At 41.4% G+C, this 14446-nt stretch overlaps 1 protein-coding gene across 2 annotated transcripts in view; it reads left to right on the top strand.

Annotated features, from left to right (window-relative positions):
• The window catches only part of DCBLD1 (discoidin, CUB and LCCL domain containing 1), a 47236-nt gene that overhangs the window by 4834 nt on the left and 27956 nt on the right, over positions 1-14446 (top strand). For both annotated transcript variants that reach the window (XM_069010918.1, XM_069010919.1), the window contains exon 2: positions 10782-10994. In XM_069010918.1, coding sequence (XP_068867019.1) covers positions 10782-10994 — 213 coding nt within the window. The remainder of the gene's footprint in view (positions 1-10781; positions 10995-14446) is intronic.

Genomic DNA, 14446 nt, shown 5'->3' with positions numbered 1-14446 from the left:
TTCAAGCAAGATTTCCAGTCCCAGTGTGACCATATTCATTATTTCCTGTCTCCTGAGGGGACGGGATTGCTGTATGGTGGCAGCTCCATTCTGCTCCTGCACATAGGCACAGAGAAGGATAAGTGCACCTGTGCTGAGCAGTATTTGCCCATCTCCAAACAGCTTCAGTAAAGGTGTTTCCAAGCACCATGATGAGGGACAGGAGAATAAATGGGGAAAGCAGAGCAGGGCAAGGCTAGAAACCCAGTCTCCAGGCCTTCTACGCTACCAGGGTGTTAATTTTTATATTTAGTATCACGCATTTCAGCCCAAGACACTTCTGTAATTACATTATTGTTCATCAGGCATCTAGTTAAGCTCTAAAACATTGTTTCTTCCCTCAGTTGCTGCAGAAACCTCATATCCATCACAATTTTATTCCATAATGTTCAAGTGTCTGGCATTTCCACCACAAATTGTTCAACAATATTGGATTTCAGTCTAATGCTTTGACATTAAAGTTGAAGTCATGTTGATGTCATCTTCCAGATGTTCATGTCCTCTGAATAAAAATTTTGTTTGTTTGTTTTATTTCAAATTACAAAAACACATGGGGAATTCTGGATGCGATCCCTCATGCTATACAAAGGCCTGTGTGTGTCCTGTCAGAAATCAAACAAAACTTTTCTTCATGGAGTAGCAGCAGAGACTTCAAAAAGCTGGAAACATAGGTGGATTTCTTCACCCACACGAACAGAATGGCTTTGTTACATGCCTGAGCCTTGTTGTTGCAGCTGCACTAACTGTGCAGAAGGGAGATGTGTGGCTTCTGCCTGAAAGTTCTTGTATTTTGCTCTGGTGCCACACCAGTTCTGTGTTGGTGTGTTGTTTTGACTTAATAGTCAGCAGTGCCTCACTTGTAAAATGAACTCATAAAAACAACAAAAAAAGTCCACACTTTGTCCTCCAGGTATGCAAAAATATATTTTAACTTGTAAAATAAATTCAGGTATCCTGTGGGTCTCCCTCTGCTGGGATGCTTTAGCAGTGAGGTCCATGGCTCACATTCGAACTGTTGCCTTTCCTGCTGTCTCAGCTTTCTCCTAAAGGCAGGGGTTTGCATTATCCCATGTTTTTTGTGTCAGCATGCTACTGGGGAATTGAAGTTCAAGTGCCTCTGAGCTACTGAAGGCTTTTTGGGTGGTCATAACTGCTAGCATTTTCAAACCCAAGGACTCAGCACTTACTGATCTAGTAGTATTTTAGCACAGACAGAAGAGACATGGTTAAACTCATGGTCCTTGCTAATGCTTGTGTTTTTGAGAATTAATCCACTAAGTTTTTTTAGATGAAACTTAGTTGCTGTGTTTTGTAGGTGGAAAGCAAAATGAAACTGTATCAAAGTAAACCAAGCAGTTACACTGAGTGATTCACTCTTGGGTAGAGTGAAAAACTGTTCAGAGCTTTCTGCTGTATCCTGTTTCAAAAGTTGAGAATATGATTGCTTAATACTACTGCTAATCAAAAAAATCTGGTGAAAATGGAATAATGGAGTTTAATTAATGAAGTGGTGTACACAGGGTGGCATAAAATACACTCCTCTCTGCTGTTTTCCACATCCATCAGCAAGCACCTTTTATACAGTCTCGTTAACGTGCCACAGAAATGATGCTGTGGTGCCACATGCGGTGCCACAGCCAACACTGTAGTACTTGGATAATGATGTCCTTTCCTTTCCTTTCCTTTCCTTTCCTTTCCTTTCCTTTCCTTTCCTTTCCTTTCCTTTCCTTTCCTTTCCTTTCCTTTCCTTTCCTTTCCTTTCCTTTCCTTTCCTTTCCTTTCCTTTCCTTTCCTTTCCTTTCCTTTCCTTTCCTTTCCTTTCCTTTCCTTTCCTTTCCATCTTTCACAGCAACAATATATAACCACAATGAACTGGGAAGATCACAAAAGTTTATGGAGCTTCTTTATCTTTTTGGTTAGTACTTTGAGGATGAGTATCAAGCAGGCTGGTTGTGCGACAATACTGACAAAAGGCATTTCTTGCTTTCAGTACATTAGGTCAGAGTAGTTCTTTGATTGTTTCTTCATCTTAGTTCAGTTAAATTTTGCTTCCATTTCTACTGGAGATGCAGGAAACCATTTGTTGTTAGTTTGCAATAACCATGGAGGAAATAGTTTCTTAGACACTGAGTTTACTGAGTCAAAAGACATTAAAAGATTTGTTGTGCTGATAAATGACAATTATTGTTTCCATCACAAATTCGTTTTCTCATGAGATATTTGTTGATTTACACCTTGGGGATAATGGGGTGCTTGTATAATTCACTTTGAGAAAAGTAGCATCCTTTCTCTTGTCCTTTCTTATTAATAAATTACATATTCCATCTAGGCGTACAGACATAAAAGGTGGATACATGATTTTTCAAGTCAGGACAAGTTTGATTTCTAGAAAAAAAGACCATCCTCCATCATTGATAACTGTCTATCTTGCTTGACTTGTATCACACTAACAAGGTAATTGCATATTGAAATAAGGGGAGTGTGTGGTTTCATTCTATCATGTTCAACCATTTCCTCTTGCCCAAATTAAAACTGTTTTGAAATCTTGCCTTCCCACCTGCTACTGTAACTGGAACAGTTCTGCTTCAGCCTCTCCTTACCCTGGTGTCTCCGAATTTCCTGTCCCTGTGGGTTTGTCAGCCCTTAGCACTGCTGTGAATATTCCTATTCCTGTGCAACCCAATATTCGAGTCTGGCCTTGAGCTTGCAGCATATGTTTCCCACACAGTCCAAATTTGGTGCAATATACTGTAAGTTAATCTCCAGTAAAGCATAGCGAAGAGAAAAACCTGGGAAGAAAACAGATGGAGAAAGTAGAGCAAACAATTTGCATATATATGATATGACTCTTAGTTAAGATTAGCATTTCCTACTTTGCCTGAAAAGTCCTTAATAAAAATCCAACTTCATGTTTGCCTCAAATCAGCAGAACTGGAGGAGATGCCCTAATGGCAAAATGTCTGCTCAACCCAGGGACAGCCCAGCACAGGGTGGGAGGGAACTCTTCTGCTCCAGCCCTGTGTTTTGACATGTTTCTGGGATGCTGTAGGCAGAGGGGCAGGGAAGAAACTGCTGTCTGTGGGATATTTGCTCCTCATAGCCTGCATAGCCCTGAACCATCACCAGGGTCCCAAATGTGACTATCTTCCCATTTATTTATAGTCCTTCATGGTTCCTTCTGACCATGCAGTTACAAGAAGTGCTTGGGAATGGACTTGGTGCCTTCTCCATACTTGAGGTCCATAATATGGACATAATATCTCACAGTAATAATTTATTTATTTAGAAAACAAAAAATCAGTTTCCCTTTTGCAAAAATGGGACTTTATGTTTAAGATTCCTCTGGAATTTCCATACATGTGTAGCTCCATTCTCATCTCTGTCCAAACTCGCACAACATTAAGATGTTGAGGTGGTCAATCACAGCAGCATGCCACCTTCATGAAAGGAAAGCATTGAAAAATATTTAAATGCAGCTATGCAGTAAATAAAGAAATTACAAATCTCTTTTGTTTCAGCAGTTAAAAAGGCATAGAAGTTTTCTCACACCCACAAGCTCAAGAGTGCTGTATTTAGAGTGCTGAAAAGCAAATTCCAGTACTGAAGCTCGCTTCTCTGGCAGGCTACATTTGGGTATACTGCCTAAGTCCTGGAAGCAGTGACTAAAACATACTTATTTTTGACATGTACTCTGGTACTGTCTGTCTTTTACAGATTGCAATGGAACTAGATAGTGGTTCACATTTGTCTTAGTGTAAGTAAGACTTTACTACTTGTTCAGGTTTCAAACCTGCATGCTGAGTGTAAAGTTCTCTCTTAGTGGACATGCTTTCCTGTTGATAGAAGAAGTTGCTTATAAGGAAATTTCTGCTTTCTCTTGACCTTTTAGCAGCTAAATAAATAAAATCTCAGATCTTGCTAGGTTTTTGTCTTTGTGAACTTCTGCAAAGGTGAGAGAGGCTTCTGGGGTAGTAAAGGCTGCTCAGGTCAGTTGTAGAAATCCTGCAAAGTCACTGCCATGTAGGTCAGCACAGCTGGAAAGATTTCCCTGGCTACTCCCAGATGGTTGTGCTGCAATGGCTAAAAACCTCTAACTTTGAGAAATGGTAGTATGGATGTAAGTTACGTTGCTAGATAAGACATTCAGAAGGATTGTCAGGGTTTTTTTTCTATACTTGGTGATGGCAATCCAACCAGTTACCAAAATAACTTTTCATATGTTTGAGGCAGAGCATCTCCTGAGGCTGGCTGCAGGGGACACCCTGAGGAAAGCCAGTTCCCAGCCACAGCCTGAATGGCTGCAGGGGTGATTGCAGCTGCGCATGTGGTGGGAATTTGTGGTTTATGGAACCACTGCAGAACCAATTGGAGATCATTTGCTTCTTTCTCATTTCTACTTTAAGAGGGACATTACAGTAAATAATGTCTGTGAAGAGGAGGGAAAAACATGCTGTGATTTTTTTGACCTTCTTCTGTTTTTGCATTCCTTTGAAGTTGGTAAGTAAATAATTTGGGCAACAAAATCAGCACTCCACAGTGTTCCTTTGTTTCTTCTGCTGCTCTACCTTCCCTTCCTGCTCTTGGACCTCCTGCCAGACACCACTTGGTTAGCTTGGGCAGCAAAATAAGTGTCCTCAGGAACTGCTGCAGCCCAGAGGATAAAATGTTTCCTGACTTCTTAATGGATTTAAATTAAAATACAACTCAAAATGTTTATGTACTATTTGTTTTTCCTTTTGCAATAGAGCATACTGTGAAGTGGGGGACTTCTTCCCTTAAAAAGATATTAATACTAATTTAAAGGCCATGGAAGATGACAATTACTGCTTTATTTTTCAGATGATTATAGACTTGCCTTAATTTTTAATGGTTTCTTTCATTATTTGAAAATAGTTTTTTTTCTGTAGCCACAAAATATTGTGAAGGACATACAGCTGGACTTCTGAAAAAATCCTGCTGTGGATTTGTACACTTTTGAAGCGGGGCTCAGCCAGTTACTTGGCTGGTGTAAATGGCCTCTGCCCTGAATCCAGTGGCTTGTGAAATCCCCAAATGCATGGTTATTTCCCCCCCTCTGCCTCCCCCGTGTGGCTCTGGGCTCCACCACTGCTGGGGGGGAGGAGGACTGGGGGTTCTCACCTGCCCAGCAATGCCTCAGGTCTGTTCTACTGCCCTTTGTTTGAGCTCACTGGCAGGAAAAGCACAAAGTTCTGACATCTGACATTCTCTGTGGAAGTGATGGGTTTAGGTTCCAGTTGCAGGGAGGTGTCTCTTCTGTTATAATGGCACAGTAAAGAGCTGATGCTCTTGACCCAGGTTTGGCAGCAGAGAGGTTACAGATGAAGCACTTAACTCTGCATTTTACTCCATCACCTCAGAAAGCAGTGAAGGCATGAACCTCCCTCCCCCCCCAGTTGTGTTTGCAGCATGCATGATTCTGTTAGTGATGAAGGTTAAAGGAGCTGTATGAAAACCTAAAGTGTTTTCAGACCACATCAGTGGATTTGGATAGCACCTGGCAAGAAAACTTGGGTTTTCTCTGTCTTTTCTCCTATCCCATATGAGCAGAGAGGGCACAGGTTTGACTGGAAGGAGTTGATTTCTTTTTTAGATACATATCTTTTCTTATGCATAACTCAAATCTTATTTCAAACACAGATGCAAAACTCCTTGACTCAGTTATTATTGTAGCTTTTAATAAGCTGGAGTTATTACTTCAGTGAAAGCAATGTGGAAGATGAGACAAATCTCTTTTCTTCTTGTGGGGCTTCTCATCAGAGCTCTCAGAGCCATAGGCTTGACTCAGTGGTATTTTGTTCATTTTGACTGTGCCCATTTGCTGCAGTGGCTCTTCAGAAAATGCTGATTTTTTGGGTGGATTTCAGAATTAGGTATTCAAACTCAGTTTTCTGCTCTCTCCTCACAAAAGAAGAAGGAATGGAAAGGAAGGACAGGCCACAAGCATCCAGCAGCTCTGCTTTCTGTCCTGCGTGTGGAGTAGGGGGAGCTTGCCTCGTCCCAAGAGCCCCCATGAAGGTGGCCTTCAAAGGGACGTCAAACTGGGAGAGAGGAGGCGGGGAGGGCAATAAGGGTGCTTTGGGGGACTTCATCCCAGTGGAAAGAGTGGGAAGCCGAGGGACATCCAGTAGCAATACTCTATAACCAGGGAGACCAAATGGGAAATGCTGGGGCCCCACAGGCCTCACCCAATGGAACGGAAGAGGGCAGGCAGCCGCAGGCTGAGTGTGTGATCGCACCTAGGTATAACACGTATTTAGCACTGGAGTGAGTCCAAGGGTGTCAGGAATTGCTTCGTGAGGGTGAATCAGAAGGATGAAAAAGGCAGCTGTTTGCTGCCAGGATATTGTAGCAATGCTTTTGAAAATGCTTTGATATCATACTCTGTAACTGTTTTGTAGTTGGCCGAATCAACATGTTTCTGAAACTTTTTATAGTACTTGTTTCAAAAACTGTAGCCTTTTCCCTATCTCAGAAGGGAATACGCTGAGTGGTTGGATGAAGGCACTGCATGCATCCACATGTGTGTGCAGCCAAGGGGTGGAAAAGCCCAGGGAGCAGAGGAGTGAGACACCAGCTTGTGTGCTGGGCCTAGGAAGGGATGGAAGGACAGAGTCAGTCCAGTCAGGTGGTTCTGGGTGACAGTAGGGTACCTGAAGGAACCAGCATCGTTTTCAGGGGTCTCTGTGCTGCTTCTGGCACCACCACCGTTTTGCTAAAGTCCCAGTATCTGTCAGGGGCTGTGTCCCAGGCAGCTCACAGGATGGGGCCAGAGCTTGTTTGTGGGCATTGATTTAATCACCTCTGTCTTTCCTGGGCAGGTTAGATCCTGGAGGGGGCCCTCCTCCCTGTGTGCCAGACCCAGCCCAGACACAGGGATACTTCTCCACCTTGTCCCACACGCATCCATCACACGTGTGTCTGAGCATGGGAATACCTGCCAGCCACTTGGTATCTCCCCTTGCCCTGTCCACAGGCACATGTGCTGGTGTCTTCTGGTGGGGTCTCAGGTTTGGGTTTACAAACATGCACTGCTCTTGTCGAGCACCATGTGAGAGAGGGCAAGGCGTGAGTAGTGTGCCCACTGCTGTGGCAGAAGGTGCCAGCTGTGGTTCTTGATTCCTGGGGAGCCGTTTCCATTGTCTGCCATAAGAGATTATTTTTATTTCTGGTAAACAGCCTTAATTCCAGTGCTGTGTGATCTTTGGTACAACCTGCATGTAGGCCTACAGGTGGTCGCCCATGATTCAGAGATCATGATCTTGGTCTGGATTCAAATGCCCGTGGGAACTTGCTCTACAAAACATGTATGATGTGTTTTCAATAACTCCTGGTGCTGAGGAGAGATTTTATTAAATCTAAGTAGGTTTAGATTCTCTGGTTGTTGAGTACCTTGGGCTCAAATATGTTGCTTTGCTTCTGTCCAGTGAGAAGTGATGAAATGTGGATGTCTGAGGCAAGGCTGCCAACTTCTTGCCAAATGGGGTGATAGAAAACAGTTCTCAGAAGTAATGATAAGTGACAATTTAGTGTCAGCAAGAAATTCTGTGTCAAACTGACTGGTTAAATAAACATATTTCCATCCAGAAGATCTGTGCCTATAGAAAAGAGTGTGACATCAGGTGTTTAAACCACGGTTTTCATAAGGATGAGGAGTTGTGTTTTCAACTCCCTGTATTTGAAGTTTGGCCAACACATTTCTACTGAAAATCAAATTTTCCCATGGAAAATAATAAGAACAAAACTAATGGCAATATTGTTCACATTTTACATTTGAAAATGTGATTAAGGACATGCTTTGAATTCCTTACAAGTTGCCTCCATTTTTGAGCTCGTTATATAGTGATATTTGTGAGGTTTTTACTAGCATTTAGTCATTAATTTGCTCTTTGAATTGTCAGATGCTGAGCTTTATTCTACCTTCCCTCTACACCTTCTGACTCCTTCCCTAGGGTAAGTTTTCCAGCAAATTTCAGTGTACCAGAGCAAAGAAAAATCTAAATCTTGCTGAGAAACTCAGAATTCAGAGCTGCAACCAGCCTTCTTTGTAAGAAACAATAGTTACTAGGACTTGGTCTGACTACTTGGACATCACTTTGGTTCTTGTGGCAAACAAGCTTCTATCATTAGCTTTTCCTTTGTGGCAGGCAGGCAGAACTGAGGCAGCAAGGGATGTTACAGGTGTAGGCTGATGCTGATCATTCCTCTCACCAGCTGCAGTGTTTGGATGGCCATGCTCCACCAGTGAAAAGTCAGAAAATAGCATTTATGCTTTCTTAGCTCAAAAGATGTTCTGGTGTTAATGCTCTTGCTCAAAGACAGATTTAACAAAAAAAAAAAAAAAAAAAAAAAAAAAAAAAAGGAGTTTCCCTGGGAACAAGACCTTGTATAACCTCGAAGGAGGAGGATGGCAGGCTGAGGTCTCAGGCACAGTTTTGCCTGTACACTTTCTGCAGAAATATAAGGCTCTGTGACCTGCACGGTCATCAAGGTCTTATCATGATAACAGGGTCTTTACAGTTTTTTGAGCAGCATTTTGCACCACAAAAGATCCTTGGCATTGTACAAAGGTGACACAGGCCAGAACATAGCCCAGTAAGATGAAGTCTATGTGAATACTAGACTTTCCATTTTAAGGAGTTCATCCCCATGTGGTTCTGTAACTTTCCCTTTGTTTTTCCTTTTCTTTCCTAATAAGGATAAGTTGCAAACCAAGCTCAATACCCAGCTAAAATAAATGCTCACAGTTAGAAACATGCAGTTTAAATTAAAGGCCATGGGCAGTTCTTTTTTTACTGCACAGCAGTTGGCTACACAGTCATCAAGGCTGTCCTGTGTCCTGCTGGAAGTGATCTGGTTTTACACTGCCTGGACCTCTGTGGACCCCTCTCTCTGTTCAGAAAGTTGACAGCTCATTTACCATAATGTTCTTTATATTTTTATTCCTATTGCCAAAAGTTTCCATTAAAAGGTGATTTGCTGATGATGACAGCTTGACTTTCATCTTGAGTATTTTCCTAAGCATCCTAAAATCAATAGTGCTTGGTTAAAAAACTTGAACAACTGGTGTTTTTTAAAGCATATGGAAAAGGAGATCTGAAGAAAACATATTAAATATGTTTTATGGTGATATGATTTTGGATCTATATCTCCTATTCACCTCTATTCCCAGCATGAACCTACAACAAAAATAAATAGCAGGCAACAAAGCTAGTAGTAATGCCAAAGCTTCAAAATAAATGTGGTTGCTTGAGAAAAAGCAGTTGAGTGAGTTGGATGAAATGGCAGTGTAATTATATGGTAGCAAGTCAAAGTTTGATAGCTTGGAGCTTATCTTAGCACAGCACGCCACTTTCCCCCCCAACCCTTGGTATGCCACATTTCTTTTTCAACACTTCATTCCTAGTTGTTCATTTTTAAATAATCCTATCAAACCTTAAATTTCTTGTTACTGATGATTTAGGAAGGAAATTCAGATAGTAATTAAAATGGCACAGAGCAAAACAGTTTAACCAAAATATACCCAGAAGTAAAATTTTGGGTAGGTAAAGTGAACATTGTGAATTCCCAGCTCTGCAGGAGTCTTTATTTTGTTAACACTTCTTGGATTAGCTTCAGCTTTGCTGAGATAAAGGGTAACAGTATACAAGACCCCTATGGAAAGTGCCTATGCCCTAACTGACCTGAAAATTAGGACTGCTTGTTACATGTATGTGTATATGACACTAGTCCACTGTCACAAAAGTTTCCATTATTTGGAAGATTGAGCAGAACAAAATGGCTTAAGCTTTAATATAGAAAATTTAAGTTACTAGTATGCTTTTAAGTAGTTCAGTAAAAATTGCTTCCTTTAGTAGTCAAGGTCTTCTATCTGATACCTGCTTCCTTCCCCCTCTGGGGATGCTTCCTGTTTTCCATGTCAGTCCACACATCCGCCCATGTATTTCCATGTGCCTTTTCCTGTTGTCCTCTGATCTGCTGCAGCTGTTCCTCAGATGCCTCTCCACCAAGGAAAGGTTCCAAAGCCGAGCTGGCTCCTATACAGTGCCATGGAGACACACACTGAGGACACCTGCCCTCAGCTCTTGAGCTAGGAGGCAGCAGCATGTGCATTTCTGGGCTTGCTGCTGCAAAGTGGCCTGTGTACCATTAACAGTGCACACCCCACTTTGGAAGTCCCTCTTGTGTCTTCACCTTGTCCCCTGTGCTGTTTGTATTGTGCAAGGGGCACAAGAAAAACAACAGGAAAATAAGATGTGTCAGGTCTCTGACAGTAAAATCATGTCTGTGTTTTCATGTGTGACTCTGTTACCCTCTCTGTGATGGCTACTGCTATGGAAATAAAATGCTGACTGATAATTGGGAGAAAATTATTTAAGGAAGGATCCTGCTTTTTACATGTGGAATTGCATCATCAGGGAGTCAGTAGGCTTGGCTGTAAAGCAGAAAGCCAGAGAGACACTGTACTGTCTGTACATTACTGTCAAATACACCCTAGCTCATGAGTGTTTCCAACCTTCCTTTCTACTGCTTTGCAGTAGAAACATGACTATTTATTTCAGTTACCTGTGTTCCAACAATAGCAGAACTGAGGTGGAGAATTACAAAATACTTACTTGAAAGGGAAAAGTGCATCAGACATGATTAGGTAGCCAGTATTTTCTTACATGTTTTTTATTGAGGAATACATTTTGTTTCTCTTCCTTTTTGTTCTCCTACTGCAGGGGATGGATGTGGGCACACAGTCATGTATCAAGACAGTGGGACGCTGGCATCCAAAAACTATCCTGGGACATACCCAAACTACACTCTTTGTGAAAAGAAAATCCAAGTGCCTCCAGGAAAACGCCTGATCTTGAAAATTGGAGACCTGGATATCGAATCACAGAAGTGCGAGTCCAGCTACCTTACCATTGAGAGCTCTTCAACATCACATGGTATGTAAGAGACAAGGCCATGGTTGATGCATGAACTGGTAAAAGTGTGAGTAAAAGGCAGCTTAGCAAAATGCAAGAAATGTCAGTCCTCTCCTCCTCCTTTCTGTATTCAAGTGCGTCGCTCTCTGTGTGGGAAGCCATTGTCCCACTGTGTGTAGTTCTGCCACTGTGCTGTGCTGCAGAGGGGCCCTGGCACAGCCTTCCTGAGGGCTCTGCCTTCAGGCCTGCAGAGCTGGACCATCACCGTTTTGGTACAGCAAGTCTATACATCTATATCAGCCCTGTTCCCTTCTTGTGTAGGGAAAGATTCCTCACAAGCTAGACAAAGATGAGAAACTGGAGTTGATGATCCTGTGTGTCTCTATTCCTAGGCAGTCCATGGCTCAGAGAGGAGATAACCTTCACTATTGCTAGCTGTTAGCCACCTTACTAATGTACAGGCTTTAATACTTGCAGATACTAAATGCATTCAGCCAGACTGCACTCTTATAAGAGATTTGCACAGCAAGATAAGTAAATAATCTGCTATAGCTGTGCACTTAAAACAGTCATAACAGCAACAGGATTAGAACCTGAGGCCTTCCTCAAAATGGTTTTCTGAACCAGTTGTCACTGAAACTTGTGATCTGTGCTTTCTAGAAGAGTCAAACTGATTTTCAAGTCGTGTGCCCTTTTTCAGAAGTCCAATTTAAATTCAAAGCTGCAAGGAGTTCTACAATGTAGGAATAAACTCCTGAATTGACAGTTCATAAAATTTTGCCTCCTGGGAGTGGGCTTTGTAGCCCTTCAGTCAGCTGAGGCTAAATGTGCTGTACTGGACTTAACAAGCAGAATGGATTCAAGGGAAAAATGTGGTGAAGATGAGCTGCACAGAGCCTCTGCAGGTTTTCCACCTCACCACTTGGCTCAGAAAAGTATGTGGTTCTCCAAAGATGAGATCTCATAGGATATCTTAGTAGTAAGGAGGGTTGATTGCCTTTCATTTATCAGCATGATAGGCTTATCACTCATCTGGTAAGAGAAGATCAAGTGAGGTATTAAAGGCTTGCTCACAAAGGGAGGTAAAGGTAATTATTGTTCTCGTGGGGGAGGTATTACATTTTGAAACAAGCTTCACTAAGAGTGGGCAGTGACATGCTGATATCTAAGCCTGCACAGAGCTTGATTTGAGGCATAAGGAACTTCATGTTCATGTGTGGTGGTATTTTTTTAATTTTATTTATTTATTTCTTCACTTTGAAAGTGGTGAGGCACTGGAAGACGTTGCCCAGAGAAGTTGTGGGTGTACCATCCCTGGAAATGTTCAAGGCCAGGTTGGATGGGGACTTGACCAACCTAATCTAATGGAAGGTCCCTGCCCATGTCAGGGGGGGTTGGAATTAGATGCTCTTTAAGATCCCTTACAACCAAAGCCATTCTATGATTCTGTGATCTGTTTCATAACTAAGTAATGAGTTGTGTTCACCTGAAGCAGTCTGTCTGTACTTGGCAGTAAGAAATAGGTGGTTAATAATGCATTAATGTATCTTTGTATAATTTTTATCGATACTGTCTTGACATTTCTCATCTAAGAATCTTCTCAGAAATAGGGATAAATCAATATACTGGTTTTGAAGTGAAAAATGAAGCTTGGATGTTGATTGAAATTCTGGCTCCTCACAGATCAGCCTGAAAGCATCTTCACATCGATTATCCTGCAGTTATTCAGCCTATAAGCACAGAATAGCTGTGTATTATGCAATCAAGTCCACATAATTAATTTTTTTAGGGTATTCCCACACCCATTTTCAGATCTGGTTGGTAATGTCTGATGCATGTGGACTATAATTTGCGTTCTCAGTAATGAACTGCACAATTAGCAGATTTTGGTCATATCTGATTAAACCAGTTTAATAGTTTAGGCAGACATACCATCTGTAATGATTTTTTGTGGTCTGCAGCTCACTGTAGACTTTCCTACCAGCATACCTACAGAGTCTCTATTCTACATTCAGGCAAATCCATGGAGAATGGATGTGGAAATAGTTCTGTAGGCATAAATTCATGATGCTGCTTATGTTTTAAAAGACATATGAATTCTTAGATGAGATTAGATCTCTAAGTCATTTTTTTCAACGGTCTTGCTGGAGCTTTGTGTTTCAATATGCATTTATGCAAGCAAAAGAAACCCTGTGAATAAGCACTGCTACATCTCTTCAGTCTGCTAAGTGTCCTTTTAGACAGCTGTTTCTGAACGCAGATCTCCTCTTTGCAACCCTTCCCTCTTCATGAGCATCTACAGGCAGGTCGACATCTTCCCTCTGGCCAAGGAGGTACTGACCTTAGCCATCAAAATTCTTCTCATGGGATGATGGAGAGTTGAAAATATTTTGCAAGCACTGAAAACACCTGAGCAATTAAAAACTAATCTTTGTGTGTTTTCTGTATTTGACCTGGATTTAACAAGGGAAACCTAAAAAGCAAAGTATGAAAGCTGGCAGTGTGAATACTGCTCATGTTTCAAATTAGGCTGAGCAGCCTTTGCTTTTATTTAGGAGGTTTGCAATTACAAGACAATAAGGTCCAAAGGGAAATATGTTTTAAATATCATGCTGATCTCTTCAGCTCTACAGAAGACAACAGCATGAATGTCAGTATGAGTACAAACATCTGTTGAGGACTACATCTGAAGCTTAGAAAATTGGTCAGAGGCAAAATACTAGATTATGCGTACAAATATAAAATTAGTCTGAAGAAGACTCCAGACGATAGAGTTTTGTTTTCCTTTCAGATTTCTTCCAGCCTTTACTTTTAACTGTGATTCATTCATCATTATAACCATCTGCAGGGATTCTTGCAATACAGCAAGGGGTAACTCAATTTGTCTGTGGGGTATTTATGTTCCATGCAGTAAAGGGAAGCTGTTAAATACAAATGAACGGATTAATTGATTTATGTTATTTTTGTTAGTTGGTGACTACTTACATGCAAATTTTATTTAAGTTCAGGACATTCCTTGAATTCTGTAGACGGAGAAGAGTATGATTCATTCCTAGAAAAGCACGTAGTATTGTGTATGCTGATCTACGGAAACCTTTCTGAGTCTCAACTAAGACACAAATGTGACACTACAATTCTTCTCACCTTTGGTACTCCTCAGCTTTGATGGACCTGTGAAAACAGCTATTGAATTTAGATTTCTCCAATATTGCAATTAAAAGATGATAATTAAATAATCTTAATGAAGCTCTAAAACTGGAGTCATACAGCATCTGAACACTGTATCTCTGAGTTATTACTCTGCAAATTATTTTCTTTAGTGTTCACTGGAGGAAGGAACCTGTAGCGAGCCTTTTCTTTCAAGCTGTTAGCTCTGTATCCAGACATAGACGTGAAAATATTAATCATCAGTCAGCAAAGGGAGTCTAACACCCGTTTTGGTGAAACTGAGTCACCTTTGTCTGACAAACATT

This window comes from Aphelocoma coerulescens, chromosome 3 (assembly GCF_041296385.1).
Source record: "Aphelocoma coerulescens isolate FSJ_1873_10779 chromosome 3, UR_Acoe_1.0, whole genome shotgun sequence".
Lineage (NCBI taxonomy): Eukaryota > Metazoa > Chordata > Aves > Passeriformes > Corvidae > Aphelocoma > Aphelocoma coerulescens.
This window is presented reverse-complemented; position numbering and strand designations above follow the sequence as displayed.